This window comes from Nelumbo nucifera, chromosome 1 (assembly GCF_055504915.1).
Source record: "Nelumbo nucifera cultivar China Antique chromosome 1, China Antique-T2T, whole genome shotgun sequence".
NCBI lineage: Eukaryota > Viridiplantae > Streptophyta > Magnoliopsida > Proteales > Nelumbonaceae > Nelumbo > Nelumbo nucifera.
In genome coordinates this window covers 91,678,128-91,695,702 of record NC_142649.1, presented here as the reverse complement: position 1 = coordinate 91,695,702, position 17,575 = coordinate 91,678,128, and the positions used below count along the sequence as shown (strand labels likewise).

At 33.8% G+C, this 17,575-nt stretch overlaps 2 protein-coding genes across 3 annotated transcripts; both read left to right on the top strand.

Moving 5' to 3' along the window:
* On the top strand, nt 1-3,473 carry LOC104586220 (F-box/LRR-repeat protein At3g48880-like). Its single transcript, XM_010243378.3, has 3 exons — nt 1-182; nt 2,067-2,471; nt 2,618-3,473. Exons 2-3 carry the CDS (start codon nt 2,134-2,136, stop codon nt 3,216-3,218), a joined length of 939 nt encoding a protein of 312 aa, XP_010241680.1. The 5' UTR covers nt 1-182; nt 2,067-2,133; the 3' UTR covers nt 3,219-3,473.
* Nucleotides 3,474-13,424: 9,951 nt separating this feature from the next.
* LOC104586221 (uncharacterized) lies at nt 13,425-17,070 on the top strand. 2 transcript variants are annotated; one of them, XM_010243380.3, is made up of 3 exons: nt 13,425-13,609; nt 15,759-16,150; nt 16,333-17,070. In XM_010243380.3, exons 2-3 carry the CDS (start codon nt 16,047-16,049, stop codon nt 16,889-16,891), a joined length of 663 nt encoding a protein of 220 aa, XP_010241682.1. In that variant the 5' UTR covers nt 13,425-13,609; nt 15,759-16,046; the 3' UTR covers nt 16,892-17,070. The 2 variants fall into 2 exon arrangements, with proteins under 2 accessions (XP_010241682.1, XP_088752537.1); XM_088896411.1 differs by having other exon boundaries at nt 15,759-16,205.
* Nucleotides 17,071-17,575: the final 505 nt, after the last annotated feature.

The following is a 17,575-nucleotide window of genomic DNA, read 5'->3' as shown; positions in this document are numbered from 1 at the left end:
TAGTTATGAAGATCTTGGACTCTTGGTTTTCTTCGTCGTACAGAGTGGTCGTGTGTCAAAGTTAAAAATCAGAGAGAAGGTTTTCAGTTTTTCACAATCACACGTCGCAACTCGCAAAAGAGGGCTTGGGGATTGCGAATTGTGATCGGAGCAAGAAGAAATCGACGATCAAGTCCAGTCAGGTATCTTATTATTTTCATTTTTTTATTTTCTGCAACTCTTCTTCTTCACTTCTTCTTCGGTTTGCACTTTTCAGTTGTCACAGTGAGACTGGAAAACATAAAATCTTCTCCTTTTCCCTTCTTTCTGTTGGCGTGTTCCTGTTTCGACTTTCGTGTTGTGGTACCACACGCTTCAACTTATTCCTGTTCATATTCTCTCTCTGAACAGGGTTCAGCCCCAACTATTTCTTCTTTCTTCTTCTTCTTCTTCTTCTTCTTCTTCTTCTTCTTCTTCTTCTTCTCATCTCTGATCAGAAAAGAGGGCTTAGCCCCTTTGTTTTTCCTCTCCCGTTTCTGTGTCTCTCTTGCTTCCCTTAGGCTGCCTTTTGGTTTTACAGAAAATAAGATAAACAGAAAGTTGATGCAAACTTCCGAAGTTATTAAGGAATTTCACAAATTTTGTTAACATCTTTTCCTCAATTTTTTCCTTAGTGTAAGTTCACTGTGTTTTCTTAATATTCTCATAAGGTGTACTCTGTTATGTTTAATACAGTAAATATGTTGTAATTGTGGAAAAATTCATGATAAAGAAACATACTTTCATGAATCTTCCTTCTAAAGTAGCCTGGTTGTTGCTCTATTGTCATTTCAAAGGTATCTTCAATCTATCACAACAACCTTGCTAATATACGTCTATGTCTATAGATCATTCTGCAGTTAGAAATGCACCGCAATTGTCTGCTGGTTACGCCCCTTAAGAATTAGAGTAATAGCTGTTGCGTTAACTTCTTCTATGAGCTTATACCTGTTAAAGAAGACAATGGCTTTGGTAGCATCATTTCTCACAGTCACAACTACCGAAGGAGCCTCAATGATACTATTAGTGACTTGGGTTGCCAATAAAGGCTCAGTTTGGAAGCAATACAAATGCAAATATGTACAGCGTAAATACATACAAAATAATACAAAATATAAGGTTTTGCACTCTACATATTTGCATTTGTACTCCTTCCAAACTCAGCCAAAATAATTACCTTACCTGAACCCTAATTGGTCTTGTTAGATTAAAAAATGGGTGTAGTTGTGTCTTTCAATGTAAACAGGTCTCATCTTTGATGTCAAAGACTGTGAACGCAGCATGTTGTATTCCAATGACGTTGATTTTGTTTTTGAAATAATTGCTACATCAGCAAAAACAATTTTATTATCCTTACAACTAAGGTGTGTTGGACAACGGGTTGGTGTTGGTTTTAGAAATTGAAACAATTGCCTAATCAGCAAAACTATACTGTTTTCGCCAATGTGATAGTTGTTTTTGTTATTTAAAACAAAACCAACCTTATTTTTCAACTAGCTAGTTTAGTTGCAAGAATACTGGCTGATCACATCTTCCCCTCTTCCACTGCTCTCTTAAGAAAATGATCATTTATTTTCCCGTAAATTCCATTTGGCCTGGCTATCTACATTTTATTCTGCTTTTTAGTTTTTAGAGTATTCAGCAAGCCAGAACAAATTGGGATGAAATCCAATTCTTTTTCTGATGATACCTTAATGGATTATACTATTAATTAAGAAATTTATTTTGGTAATTAATTACTATCTTCGAGGATGGGCCTTGGCATTGGCGCAATGGTTGGATTGCTCCATTTTGACCTGGGTGGTCAGGGTTCAAATCTTGGAAACAGCCTCTGTATTTGCAGGGCTAAGGTTGTGTACATCTGTCCCTCCCCAAACCCTGCATTGGTGGGAGCCCCGTCCCCGTGCACTGGGCTGCCCTTTAATTAGCTTGATCATGTGTTCCTGATTCATCTTTTGATTGGGGCATTCAGCTCATTCCTTTCATGATCATGCTTAGTTCACATATTATACTTGTCCTGGTAATTGCTTTTTTTCATGGAAATTCAGGTTTCACACCACAAAACTTGCATTTCTCCTTGAACATTTTAAGACTTATTCAAGAGAAGAGTGGGGCATGGAGAAGATAAGAAAGTGGGAGTTACTAGAAATGGATTGCTTGGTCAGCGTTTTTGCGAAAGTGGGCATGGTTGATCTATTATTGATGCTGCCCTTTGTCTGCAAGTCTTGGTATCAAGCTTCTCGACAACCTACTTGTTGGAAAGTTTTAGATCTTCAAGTTTTTGAGTCAATGGGCATTCTCTTTACCAACAGATTTGTCTCAACTTTTGGAGTTAAAAAGTTCTCATCAATGGGTCTTCTAAAGCTCTTAGTGAAACTTGGCAATGGATCTTCCGTCCATGTCATACTTCCTGATAGAATTGCATACGATGAGTTGGTTTACATCTCAGATAAGTAAGTATAGTATGACTTCTAGTCTTGCAACTGGGTTTCATCTGTATAGAAAATCTTCTACAACTTCTGTTGTAAATTATAACAAGTCAATATGTAGAAATTTATACCTATCTGTTCATGTTTGATCGTATTCAAAATGCTTACAGTTGCCCAGCTTTGAAGTTCCTTTCTTTTCCTGGCTCAAATATACCCAAGCAAACAATTGACAGCATCCCAAGCCTTGTGTGTAAATGGAAGAACTTGGAACATCTTCATCTGGAATATATATCTCATGGTCTTCCACTCCCTAAAATCATTGAGGAAATAGGCCGACACTGCAAGAACTTCACTGGTATTAGTGTAAATGGTGGTCCTATTGGTGACGAAATGGTTTCCGTTATTGTTACCTGGCTCCCAAAGCTCAGGACCTTAGATTTGAGTGGGATTTTTGAGGTATTAAACATTGGTGTTTATCTACCCAAGAAAAACTTGCTAAAGATATTGGAAGGCTGCAAAGAGCTGGATGTCCTTGCAGTGAGAGAATGTAGCCAACTTAAGATTGATGATGAGGTACTGAAGCAAGCTTCCTATATCAAGAACTTTAAGTATGAAGTTTTGGATGACTTTAGTGATTTTTACTCGGATGATTATTATGATTTTGGTTTGGATTATTATGGTTATGATGGCTACTATGATTATGATGATTTCACCAACTACCTTGAAGATGACTGGGATGACTGGGTAACCTATTTGCCTGAGGACATGTGATTGAAGATTATGCTACAGGGCTGTTTCCTAACGTTTGGATTTTTGCATAGCTAAATTGGTTGTGTGGCATTTACATGTCATCTACACTGGCTCTGGCCATGATAGTGTTATCACTTCATCTCGGATTTTCATGCACTTTGGATTGTATGGACTCAGTTTTTTCTTGGACTTTCATTTCTGTGTTCGTTTTGTGATACTTTTTCTTATTCTCCTATTATATTTCCCCTAATTATTCTTTCTTCTTTTTTCCATGCACATGACAGTGTTGGTACTGTACGCTTGGTAAAATGTACTCTGAAGTTAATTTCTGGCCTTCGCTCATGATAGAACTAGAGATTTGTCACTGGTAAGTTATGTGTACCCTTTCCCCTTGACTGGTAGTCTGTCCCTGCCTAAGGCCCTAAGATACAGTATTCCATTGGGCTGGTACAACCACTGTTTTAAAAGGCTTAAGCCTTGAGGCATGAGGTGTACACCTTGAGGCAAGGTGCACAGATTTTGCCTCAAGGCTTAAACCTCACAACTTGTCATAATTTTGTCACAACTTTGTCAGATTTTGATGTGAGGCTTAAACCTTTATCAGAATGAGGTGTAAGTCTCAAATATCAATGATTAATTAATAATTTAATGTAAAATATATGTATTTTTATAGAGTCGAGTGGGTTGGTTCGGGCTTAAGATAAACTCAGGCCCAACCCTATCAACTATAAGTAGGGACCGACCCAGAGCGAGCCTGAAGTAAAAACCAAATGATCAGGCTCGAGCCCAGCCTGAGATTAAATTTTACACACTCGGTCTGGGCTCGGGCTCAGGTTGGGTTAGGTTGGGTTGGACCTGCCCAAGTTTCATCCCTAATTTAAAAGCCTAGGCTATGGGCTTAAGCCCATTCTACGACCCAAAATCCAAGCCAAGAGGGAAAATCTTGTTTTATTTAATTAATTTAGTGGTCAAGTAAGGTCAAGTAAGTAAAAAGTCAAAAACCCGATAGACGTTCTACCCATGGAGTTGCATCAGATGTGGAGAAGGAAAATATTATGAGGGGGAGAAAGAATGACAAAAGGAGGTTGACACCCTACTCCTTAGACATAGCTTTTCAGACCAAACTGGTTTCCATTGTTTCTAAGAAAGCCGGTACAGAGAAATATGGTTAAGCCAGAATTAGGGCTGTCGTGGGTTGGGATTTGGGAAACGCCATAAATTGATAAGAAGACAAACTATCCAATAAAGAAGAAAAACTGAAAACTGAAAAGTAAAACCAGGAAATTTAATCCATAAACAAAAAAAAAAGAATAAAGAAAAGTAGGTGTACCGTGGTAGATATTAGAAACCATACCTGGCTCTGACTTGCTCAGTTTTCAGTTGTCAGTAATCAGCAGAAAACCAAAAGATTCACACTTTAGTCTTTCACAAATGACTTGAATGAACACTCGAACACGTCAGGTATTGAGTATTGACTAATGACGATTGAAAGGTTAGAAAGAGGGATCGGCTATTGAAAGGTATTCACAGTTTCACACTTTCAGTCTTTCGACTCTTTTCCACCTTTTTGCTTTTTCAATCTCAACTCTCAAACGTATTTTTCTAAGGGCCTTACAGCCTTAGACATCGGGCCGGGCCCGGGTTTCTTGCGCATGGGTAGATATCGGTCCGGGCTCAGGTTCGCAAATGGTCTAGCCCGAGCCCAACACGAAATTTTTAAAAACCCGATTTTTTGGGCCTGGGCCCAAGGACTGAAAAACTAAGCCCGGGCCATGTAAATTTTTGGTCTGAGCCGGTCTGGGATCGGGTTGGTCCCACCCAAGTTGCATCCCTACATATAGGAAAAACACTTCAATAATTATGGACCAAATAAAAAAAAAACAGTAAAAATGGAAAACTAACAAGACAAATCAAATTATGTTAGTTTTTTCTTAGTATTTAAGATAATTCATTACAAAAAGGACTAATCAAGTTCTTAGTTTCTTTTGAATAAATCAAGTGAGATTTTTTTTTATTATTCTAAATGTAATGTCCCAAGTTTGTTATTTACATAGATCAAATCAATTAAGTTGTTTCCTTTCTTCTAAATTATTTTTTACATGAAATAAAATGTTTATAATTGTTAGTTGATTAATTATCATTTTAATTTAGTAAATTATATGTTATTTTCATCAATTTATAAACTTTAATTAATTTTTTTCTTAAACTTTGAGGCTTGTGCCTTGTAACACCTTGACAGTTACTCCTCACCTTTTTGGACCATTATGCCTCAACTATGCCTTTGCCTTTCAAAACATTGGGCACAACTCGAGCCTAACACAAGCTTTTGCATGGGTTGGGCCAGTTTTCAAGTTGTGGGGTGTGCTTGGGCCAGAAAATCCGGGCTTGGATTGGGTTGGGCTTGGGTTGAGGCTCTGCTAACCCAATCATGACATGAGCCTAGTCCAACCCAACCCAAACCTGCCCATACAAACATACATATACATATTTATTATATTTATTTAAAAATATATCTTTTAAGTATATATACATGTGTATATGTATAAAATGTATATACGTAAATTTGTAAATGAAGTTCATACATATTTTCAATTAATTTTACTCTTAAATTGAGTCATTAAGTTAAAGATAAAATTACTAGCGGGGACCTATGCACGAGATTTGTTAAGTTAAAGATAAACAATAGAAACATGTAAGAGTATACAATTGTTTTATATAATAATTAGTAATCATTTACATTTTATATACTACTTTTACTATTTTTTTACAATACAAAAATAACAATAATTAATTTTAGATAGGGTTTATCAAATTTAGGGATGGCAATTTTCCCCATTTCTCTGATCCCTATGGGGATTTTCCCTGAATGGGGCGGGGATGGAGAGAGCACTCCCATACCGCATGGACCCCAAGCCCTGCCCCGTGGGATCTCCGCTAATATATATGTATATATACGCATACGTTTATATATGTATATATGTACACATACATCTATATGTTAATATTTTAAAAAATATGGTTGAACATGTTTGAATCTTTTCTAATAGGATTATAAATTTTAATTATTTTATTTTATTTTTTAAATAAAATAAAAAATGAAAAGGTAATGGTTAACATTATAAAGAATCACGGGGAATGGGGATCCCCGAGGAGACAGGGATGGGGATAACTTTGTCCCCATTATCAAGGACGGGGATGGGGACGGGGATGGGTAGAGGCTCCTCGTCCCCTCCCCACCCCGTGACCAACCCGATTTCTAGTATTTCTAGTTGACTTTGGTTCAACAATTTCCCAACCTGAATGGGTTGGATCAGTTTCACTTTGGCTATTTGTAAACTGACTAAAATTAAACGGCCAAACCATAGATATATATTAATATTTTATATTTTAAATATATAGAAAAATGGGAAAATTCCAATATTTCTTAGGCTAAAATAGTTCATAACATAAATTTATTTTTTAATAATGCCATTGTAATTTTTTTAAAATTTAATTTTTAAGTTTAAATCTTTTGAACCAACTGACCAAACCGAAAATTTACCCAAACTGATAACCTGAGTGACCAACCCCCAACCTGACTAGGTCGATTTGGTTGGCCAAACAACCTACAACTGAACCGAATCAACCCATGAACAATAGTTTAATCTCCAATAATTATTAAAACTTTATAGCGAAAATACACAATAAATTAAATTTAAAAAGCTAAATAACAACAATTTAAACTCCAATAATTATTGAAAATTTTCTATTAAATAAAAAAACAAAAATATATTTATACATAATTATTGAAAATATATTTATCACAAAAGAAATAAATAATTACTGAAATACAATAAATATTAATTTTAGTATAGATAAATATATAATAAATAAAGATTAAGTATTTAAGATTATTATTAATAAACAATAATTTTTTGAAAGTTATTTTCTATAATTATTAATTGGTATAAATGAAATTAGTTATTTACAATATTATTTATTGAAATGGTATCATTATATAAATTTTAAAATATTAATTACTTGTTGAATTTAATATTTAGTTATTTAAAATATTACTTGTTAAATATTAATGTCATTATTTATTGAATTACTTGTTAAATATTTTGTTATCTAAAATATTTAGTTATTTAACTAAATATTTAAAATCTTAATCTATTTATTATAATTGAAAGTTATTCAATAACTATTTAAAATATATTATTAATTGATTTAAAATAATAATTTTAATATTTTGTTATTTAAGATATTTAGTTATTAAAATATTTAAATAATATTTCATTTTTAGTGTTAAATTTTTATTAATTGAATAAAATTTAGATTGAATAATCCAAAAAATCATAATTTATATTGTTTGTACATAATTACGTGATGAATTTTGTATAAATATATAATTATTAATAATATAAACATTATTAAATCGATTATAATTATTTTTTGTCTTTTCAATAAATATTTTAAAGTTATTATATAATTTTGTTAGAACATTTAAATAATTCTTATTTTTTTTTTCAAACTTTCTTTTCCTAGTTTATTTATTTAGTCCCCATTTATCTATCAAGTCGAAGTATGGCCCACAACTTCTGAGAGCAATTTCCCCTTTGCTACATTGGATTCCTTAGAAAGTCATACCTCTGCTTTAAAATGCATGAGCCATGAGCTCGGGCAAGGATTCCTGGTTTAGATGCTTGGGACTGGACTGAATATAAGGAAAGAAAACAAGAGAAGGGAGTGTTGTAGAAGAACATGGTTGTCTGCATATTAAATTTCACATTTCTTGAATTAACCTTACTGATTTATTGAATTCAATAAAGCTATATACGTGTTATAAGTGAATTGCTGGAATAAATGTTATAAATCTTTGTAAAAATCTTTAGAGCAAGGCCAATAAATCAGAGGGCAAAACATAAATATAGGTTTTCATGCAAATACATGGATGGAGTATGGCTTGTCCTTGTGTGGTTCAAGGTTTAAGGGCCTCCTTTACAGCCAGACCCTTGATACTAGCATTCCCAATTCTTTGTTTAATGCCAAAGCTAATAATAATATCCAGTCATTCCGATCCAAAAATATTTGTCATTCGAGTTGCCCATTTTTGTCGACCAGTCAACCCCATGTGGTTGAGATAAGGTGTAGATTTATTGATAATGGAGTGTTTGGAAGTTACTTCGACTTAACTAATATCATTTTCTGGTTGTTAAAATAGATTTCTATTTTCAGAGAAAAAAAAAAAGAAAAGAAAAACAGAAAAAATACACAATGTAGCACATCCCCATAACACCCATCAAGATAACGAATAAGACCATGTACAGCACCTGCTGGAAAAAGTGATTTATTACAAGTTAAAAGGAACTAGGAAAAAAGACTTCACATAAGTAATAACAATTGATTTAAGCACTTAAGCAGCCATAATTTAACAATGGATATGGTAACTGGACAGAACAGGATGGCTTCCTTGGAGCTCTCTGACGCTCAAGAGTTCTCTGTCTCACCTTCCACACAATGCATGGTTGCTTCTGCTCCTAAGCCATCATGTAACAAAGCTTCACACAGTAGCCAAAATATAGTCAAAAATAGACCCCCGTCTCGTTCCATTAAACAATAGATTCAATGCAACGAGGAGGATTATCTAATATAGACCAATTGGCAACCTAGTTTACAAGAAAGAAACGGCTTGAAAATTTCGACACAATTGAGATAATACACGACTGCTATGTATATATTGGAAGCATTTCCCCTTAAATGATATGGAAGATATTCCCAATGCATGCCTGTCATAATGTTTAAAAATTAATCTGGAATCGGAATCGCTTTGGCCATTGGTTTTTGGGTCAGTGGTTCAATTGTTCGGTTCAAATGGATCTTCTATTACAATTTAAAAAATTAAAAATAATAATAATAATAATAATTGAAATAAAAAAAAAACAGCCAAAAAACATTATTCGGGTTGGACAAGTTGACAATTTGATCACATAGGTCAGCGGGTTATTAATCAAATCAATAGTTTTTGGCTAAGGAATAACTTAACGGTGAAATCAAACTGATTGCCTAGATGGTTTTTGGACCAAATAGTCCGACCATCTGAGTTAACGAAGGTTCGAAAACCATGGCCTGTAATGTCTTATGGGTAGAGATGTTGGAAGAGTTTGTGGGTTGGAGATCGGAAGCAGTCTATAACAGGGTCTGAACTAAGTTCAATGAATTTCCTTGAAAATTACATGAGTAATAGTTTCTAGTTTCTAAAATATTGTTCAAAAGCATCGTCACCTTGCAAATTTGGGCCTTTCCACATAATGTTTTCTTTGAAGCTCAATGCAGAAACAAATGGGCTTGGCTGTGATCATTCACTAAAAAACTCCTAAACCCATATTAACGAGGGAAATCCAGAGGGTTGTTTCGTAAAGGGAAGTTTTTGAAACAAAGATGAAGGCTGGAGAGAGGTTTTTGCATGCTAGTTATTATGCAACTCTTGGTTTTCTTAGGAACGGGATCTGCTCCTCACACTTCGGTGCCTCACATGCACATCCACCATGCATTGGGAACATCTCCCATGAATAATTACTTATAAGTACGGAAGATGTTTCCAATGCATGATAGGATGTACGTGTGAGGTGCCCTATGTGAGGAAAAGATCCAGTCTCATTTTCTTATTCGTTGTCATATAGAAGTAGTCGCTCATGGGCTGTACTTGGCACAACAAGATCATTGTAGCAATCTGATTGTGTCAGGCCCGGTCCAAATCCTTGTGCTATGTCAGGCTTGGGTTTTGGGGCCCGCAAACTGCCCACAGGCCGTGCCAAGCATGGCTTGGTCATTATAACAATCAGGTTGTGCCAGGCCTGGCTCAACCCTTGTCTTTCTCATACTTTTATATACTCACATATTATCTCATACTTTCTTTGTCTCTTGCTTCTTCCTAGTATTTACTTTTCAACTTTATTCAAATATCAATGAGAAGACTTGTTCAAGTGTCTCAAATTAGCAATTTGGGAGGCTTAAAAGTTTTTCAGTTAAAATCATGTTGGAATTCCAAACCAACGGATCAATAAGTGCTAATTAGTTTTTATTGTTTAGGATTTTAATATTTTAAATTTTTTTAAATGGTCAAATTCCTCTCAAAATCCCTTTCAATAGCACCGACTATGAGTGTCAATGGTATTGTTGTTGATAAAGCCACTCCTACTATTAGTTCAAGAGATGGCAAGAGAAAGACCAATGGAGTTTGGAACATGTTAAATATAGAAAATATTGGAAAAAAAGGAAAAGATATATTTGCATAAAATGTAGAAGTGAATTTAGTTATAGTATCAAAGGTGGCACTAGCCATTTAGTTAGACACAGGGCCAATCATTTGAGGAAAAACAATAAAATCAAACACAAATTGGATGTGGTCTTTTTGGTAATTTAATATTCACAAGAAGAAATGAGGCAAGAATTAACAAAATTTATACATGTTGAACAATCATTTTTATCATCTAAAGACTCTAGGCTTGAAAAAATTTTACAACAATCTCTGTAAATCCAATTTAAAAAGGTTTCTAGAAATAAAGCACATGCTTTAAAAACTTTTGATTCATATAATCAAAATTTAATTTCTACCTTGTCAAATATTAATTCTAAAATTTCACTTACATATAATATTTGGGTTTCCAAATAAACTATTAGTTAAATTTGTGTTATAGGGCATTTTGTTGGTGAATCATGGCTACATATTGGTTGCAAATATTTTAAATACTTTATATATTTATGGTATTGAAGATAAAGTTCTTTCTATTGGTTTTTATCGTGCTAGCCATAATGATTTAGCTATAAATATTTTAAAATATTAATGAAAATAATTTTTAAATAGAAAATTATTTCATATTAGATGTGCATGCCACATTTTAAATTTATGTGTACAAGAAACATCAAATATTATTTTACCTCATATTTCTAAATTTAGAAATTGTATTATGCAAATTATAACTTCTAGAATAAGAAAAGAAGAATTTAAATATTTATTCCATAAATGTGGGAAAAAAAATATAAAAAGTTTGTATTAGATGTTCAACATTGGTGGAATTCTATATAAACCATATAACATCGTTGTATTTCATATAAAGACATTTTTACTAATTTTCATAATGAGAAAATGTCCCTTGATTTTATAACTGATTATGATTATTGAAAAGATTCAACCTATATAAAAGATTTTTACAACTTTTTTATGATATAATTAATTTATTTTCAAGTATTTATTACCCAACATCTTGTATTTTAGTTAATGAATTGTATATAATTAATGAATATTTTGTAAAATACAGAAATGATTTAATATTTAAAAATATTGTTGATGCAATGGAAATTAAATTTAAAAAATATTAGAAAAATATTTTCTCGAATATATTGTTTAGCTACAAAATTAGATCCTATGATTAAAAAAAGATGGTGTAAATGTTTTACTTGAATATGGGAATTGATATTCGAACACAAAAGAAAAGATAAAATTAAAACTTATTATTTGAAATGTATAATATATATGAATCACAAACATTAGGACATAGGAGAACCTGTACATACTCCATTAATGGAACCATTAGCTAATAGTGGAATAGATAAAGTTTGGTCATTGATACATAAAAGGAAACAATCAGATGCCACTTCACCAACAAGCTTATTTACCAAATTTCATTTTTATTTACAAGCTAATTTAACAAATTTCCTCATCTCTGAGTAATTACATAATTTTAGTATTTTAGCCTGGTAGAAAGAACAGAGAAAAAATTATCCAATGTTCTCCACGATGACACATGATTTACTATGAGCCTGTTTGGTTGCACTGAAGTCTGAACATCTAAATAACTTTAAGACTATATTAATTATTTTTAAGAAGTGTGTCGACACAAATTTCATGTATTTAATGAACACAAAATATGGAGACAAATTACAAAAAAAAAAATTGTAATAAAAGAAAATACATGGGAATGAACTCTCCTTGATCTCTACTCAATGATGTGAGCAACTTTTGATTAACGGTCAAATTCGGTGAAGATGAGGGTCGTTGGTGTGTTTCTCGTACTTCTTGAAGTGTTGATGTAGATTTCCTTAAATTTGGTGTTTCTGAAGAGTTAATCTAGATTTCTTCATTCCAGGCTTCACGCTTGATCAGTTGTAAAAGATGCTTCTTTAAGAAGGGCCCTTTTGGAGTGGCTTGATCTTCTTTGGAGAGTTTGAATCCAAGTGTGTTATAGAGAACTAAAAAGCTTTTCCCTTCTTTCTTCTCTCTTGATCTTAAAGTTGTTAGAGTTTGTAGGAAAACAATGTTGTATTTGAAGCATCGATGCCAAACATATACTAAGTGGAAAATGTTCAAGGGCATGGACCCAAGGTTCTTTACTTCAAAAATACCCCTAAACTGAGTAGAAAATGTTCAAGGGTATGGATCTAAATATTTTATTCCAAAAATACCCCAACACTTTTTTGTATAGAAAACAAAATTAACCTAATAGAAAAAAAATAGAGTGGTTGTCCCTCTTTTATTAGGGGCAAAAATATTATTTTTGCTTTTAATTTCTTTTTATTAAATTTGTTTGAATAGATGTTAAGTTTAAAAATGTTATTTTCCACTTTCATCTAATAGAAGGTCGATTAAGTAAATTGGTTATAAACTATAGAATATGTTTTAGTAAAACACAAACTATATAATAGATTTTAGTAAATTTAAGAAACTATAAGGTGTGTTTTAATAAATGACCCTTTCTTTTTAAAAGTTTTAATATAAAGTATAAGGGCACTATTGGAATAAATAACCATGGGCTTATGCCCTTAACGTTTTCCACTCAGTTTAGGGTTATGCGACTATTTCCATATGGCAATATAAACTACCCTAAAAAATATCGATTAAGTAAAGTGGTAGCAAATAGATCCGACAAAAATTTGACCCAATTTGCGAATTTAGATTGGGTCGAGTCGGGTCAAGAGTCGCTGCTAAGTCACTTATTTTCATACCTAACATTTGACACAGATGGTTGAACCGTTCAAATATTTGCATCAGATTATTAAACCTGTCATTTTGTTAAAAATATTGACAAGATTAAAAATCAATTGACACAAATGATTGAACCGTTGATTCATCTGACTAATTGATCAATTCAAACCTGAATGTTTAAGGTTAGGGTCTAGCCTTTCTTTACCCAAGCCGAAATGGCCCGAAAATGTCCACACCTGAGGTTGACACGATACGATTGACGGATCGAATTGCAAACTATAGGGTAAAATGTAGCTAGCTTTTGTAAATGACCTTTTTCTCGCTAATCGACAGAATAAAAGTATCAGAGGGGAAAGGTTTTCACTGAAAATTCTTCAATTTTCAAATATCTCACTGACGATTTTGCAATCGGAATAGGAAGGAGAAATTGACGATCGAGTCCAGTCAGGTATCTATTATCTTATTATTTTCATTTTCACTTTTACTTTTATTTTTATTTTCTTTGTTTCTGCTACTCTTCTTCTTCTTCTTCGCTTGTCAGTTGTCACTGTGAGCGAAAACAGAGGCGACTTCCCCTCTTTCCTTCTTTCCTTTTCTTCCTATTGGCGTGTTCCTATTTCAACTTTCGAGTGTGGCTCCATCCCGTTCAATTTCTTCCTATTCTCATTCTCTCTCTGAACTGGGTTCTGCTTTACCTGTTTTTCTTCTTTTTCTCATCTCTCTACGGCAAATGCGGCTAGCCCCTTTATATTTCCTCTCCCCCAGTGTCGGTGTCTGTCTTGTTTCTACTGTAAAAAGCCCACCCCCTTTTCTATATTCACTTTGTTTCTTAATATTCTCAGCAGGTGTACTCTGTAATGTTTAATACAGTGAATATGTTGTAGTTGTGGAATAAATCATGATAAAGAAACATGTTTTCACGAATCTTCCTTCCTAGAATAATTGAATAAAAATAGCTTGGTTCATGCTCTCATGCCATTTCATAGGTATCTTCAATCTATTACTAGAACCTTGCCCATATATATGTATGCCTATAGATCATAGATCATGCTGCGGTCAGAAATCCACCACAGAGGTTTTCTAGTTAGGCCCCTTAAGAACTAGAGTAATTGATGTAGCATTAACTTCCCCTAGGAGCTTACACCCGTTGAAAAAGACAGTAGCATTGTTAAAACAATTTCCGACAGCAACCCAAGGAGCTTTGACGATACCATCAGCTGTTTGGGTTGCCTACAAAATAATTGCCCTTACCTGAACCCTAATTGGTCTTGTTAGATTAAAAAAATGGGTGTAGCTATCTCCTTCAATATAAAGAAATTTCTTTCTTTTCTTTTTTTTTTTTTTGGGGAAAGATAAAAGTAAAGGGATCTCATCTTTGATCTCAAAGAATGCGGATGCAGGATATTGTGTTCCAATGCCCACATTTCTGCAGAAACAGAATTATAGATTTGAAAAAAAATAAAGGAATTTTTTCCTGCTAACCAAATTTGATACCTGCAAGTGGTATTCCTGCTAACCAGATTATTTCCAAAATACCTGGCTGATCACATGGTCCCCTCTCCCACTGTGCTGCTCTTAAGCAAAAATGGGCATTTATTTGCCCGTAAATTCCATGTTGCGTGGCTACCTACCTTTTCCTCTGTTGGTTTAGTATTTTGGAGACTGGATATTCAGCAAGCAAGAGTAAATTAGGATGAATTCCTTTTTTTTCTTCCTGATAATACCTCTAATAGATCACACCATTAGTTTTTTTTTTTTTTTTTTTAAGAAAAAGTGACTATATATTAAGTTGCTGTTAAAGCCCACTACTACCATTCAAACAAGTGGCCTTTTCATTTTCTAGAAGGTTAGACACATGACAATTTCTGAGAAATTCCTGCTAAAATCCACAACCCACTACCAGGCTACGGCTCCCCACCATTCAGACACATGGCCTTCTCATTTTTCTGGAAAGCTAGACACATGGCATTTTCTGAAAAGTTGTTGCTAAAGCCCACAACCCACTACCACCATTTTCAATCTATTCCTAAAAAAAATGCAAAAGTGATTATCCACAACCACTTCTGCCTACATTCTATCAATCTCACTTAATCATTAACCCTCTACGTATCATAACAAAAGAAAATTATCCATATTCTAATAATTATTGAAAAGCTATTTTCTGAAATTTTAATACTTATTTAAAATATTAATAAATATAAATTTAACAGTATTGATTCCATTAATGCAAATTTAACATTACTGATTCCCCGTACTTAGTATGGGGTCATTCACTAGTTTTTTATTAAAAAAGAGTGGGTCCTGAAACACATACGATATGATACGCCCAATACGGGGCGTATCGTATTTGATAATTTGAACTTTGATTATTATATTAAAGAGAAAGAGAGGGGTGTACATGAGGGGATGTAATATATTATATTATATGAAAGATAGATTACGCTATCAGTTAAGAAATTAATTTCAGTAATTACTTACTATCATGTGTTGCTGATTCATCTTTTGATTGAAGCATTCTGCCCATTCCTTTGATGGCCATGCTTAGTTCAGATATAATACTTGTCCTGGTAATAGCATTTTTTTTCTTGGAAGTTCAGGTTGTGCGCCGCAACACTTGCATTTTCTACCTTAACACTTCGAGATTTATTAAAGTGAGGGTGTGGAGATGGAGAAGACAAGCAAGTGGGAGTTATTAGAAATGGATTGTTTGGTCAACATTTTTGAGAGAGTGGACATGGATGATATAGTATTTTCCCTGTCATTGGTCTGCAAGTCTTGGTATCAAGCTTCTCGACAACCCAGTTGTTGGAAAGATTTAGATTTTCAACATTTTGAGCCAATGGTTATGCTCGCCTACAGATTTCGGAGTTAAAAAGTTCTCATCAATGGGTCTTCTGAATTTCTTACTAAAACTTAGTAATGGATCTTCTGTCAAAGTCATACTTCCTGATACAATTGCATACAATGAGTTGGCTTACATCTCAGATAAGTAAGTCTAGTATGACTTCTAGGCTTGCAACTGGACTTCATCTGTATATTGACTGGTATTGGTGGCTGGATCTGCTACAACATGCCTTCTAGAAAATCTGCTTCAGCTTACATTCTAGCAAGTCACTATGTAGAAATTTATACCTATCAAATCTTGTTTAATTGTCTTCAAACTTCTTACAGGTGCCCAGCTTTGGAATTCCTTGCTTTTCCTTCCCCAAGCATACCCAAAGATATAGCTGACAAAATCCCAAGCCTTGTGCATAAATGGAAGAACTTGGAACATCTTCATCTGGAATATTTACAAGGAGGTTTCCCATTCCCGAAAATCATTGAGGAAATAGGCCGACACCGTAAGAATTTCATTGGTATTAGTGTAAATGCTGGTACTATTGATGACGAAGTGGTTTCAGCAATTGTTACCTGGCTCCCTAAGCTCAGGACGTTGGATTTGAGTGGGGTTTTTGGCATATTAGACATTGGTGTTACTCTATCCAAGAAAAACTTGCTAAAGATATTGGAAGGCTGCAAAGAGCTGGATGTCCTTGCAGTGAGAAAATGCATCCAACTTAAGATTGATGATGAGATACTGAAACAAGCTTCTCATATCAAGAACTTTAAGTATGAAGTTATGAATGAATATTGTGATTTTGGTTCGGATTATTATGATTATGATGATTTCACCAACTACCTTGAAGGCGACTGGAATGACTGGGTAGTTTATTTATCTGAGGCCTTGTGATTGAAGGTTATGCTACAGAGCCGTTTCCTAATGTTTGGATTTTTTGTATGGATAAATTGGTTTTGTGGCTTTACATGTCATCTACACCGACTGTCATAGTGTAAATGTTTTATACTTGTAAGAATCACTTTTTGTTGGACATTGATGAACAATCACCTCATTTGGGTTTTTCATGGACTCAGTTTTTTCTTGGCACACTTATCCTTTTGTGTCGATTCCTCGGTAATTTTCAACCTTTGCTTTTGAGAGAACTAGTTTTGTCACTTGGAAAGTTGTTTGCACCCCTCCCCCTATACTGGCAGTCTATTACATGGATTCTCCTAAATAGATGGTGTCTGTTTTGGACACACATCGGACTGACACTTCATGGATGCTTGAAGGATAACTCTACGTGATATTTCTCTCCTTTCTTTATTCGATGTAAATGAATAGCTAATATAGACAATAAATGTGATTTTTCCAATAAAATGTAAATAAAAAGATGATCTTTTAGGCCTTTTTCTATAGGTTCATAACATTAAAAATCAACTTGTAATGGTACATACTCTTATAGGATGTTTAAGTCCTTGTTTCTGCGTCTCGCCAAGTTTGTCCTGCAATGCATCAGATTCTGATTCCCTAGTCTATGTCCATACAACACCAATATGATATAAGCAATCACTAAAGCTCATAATTCTTCAATGA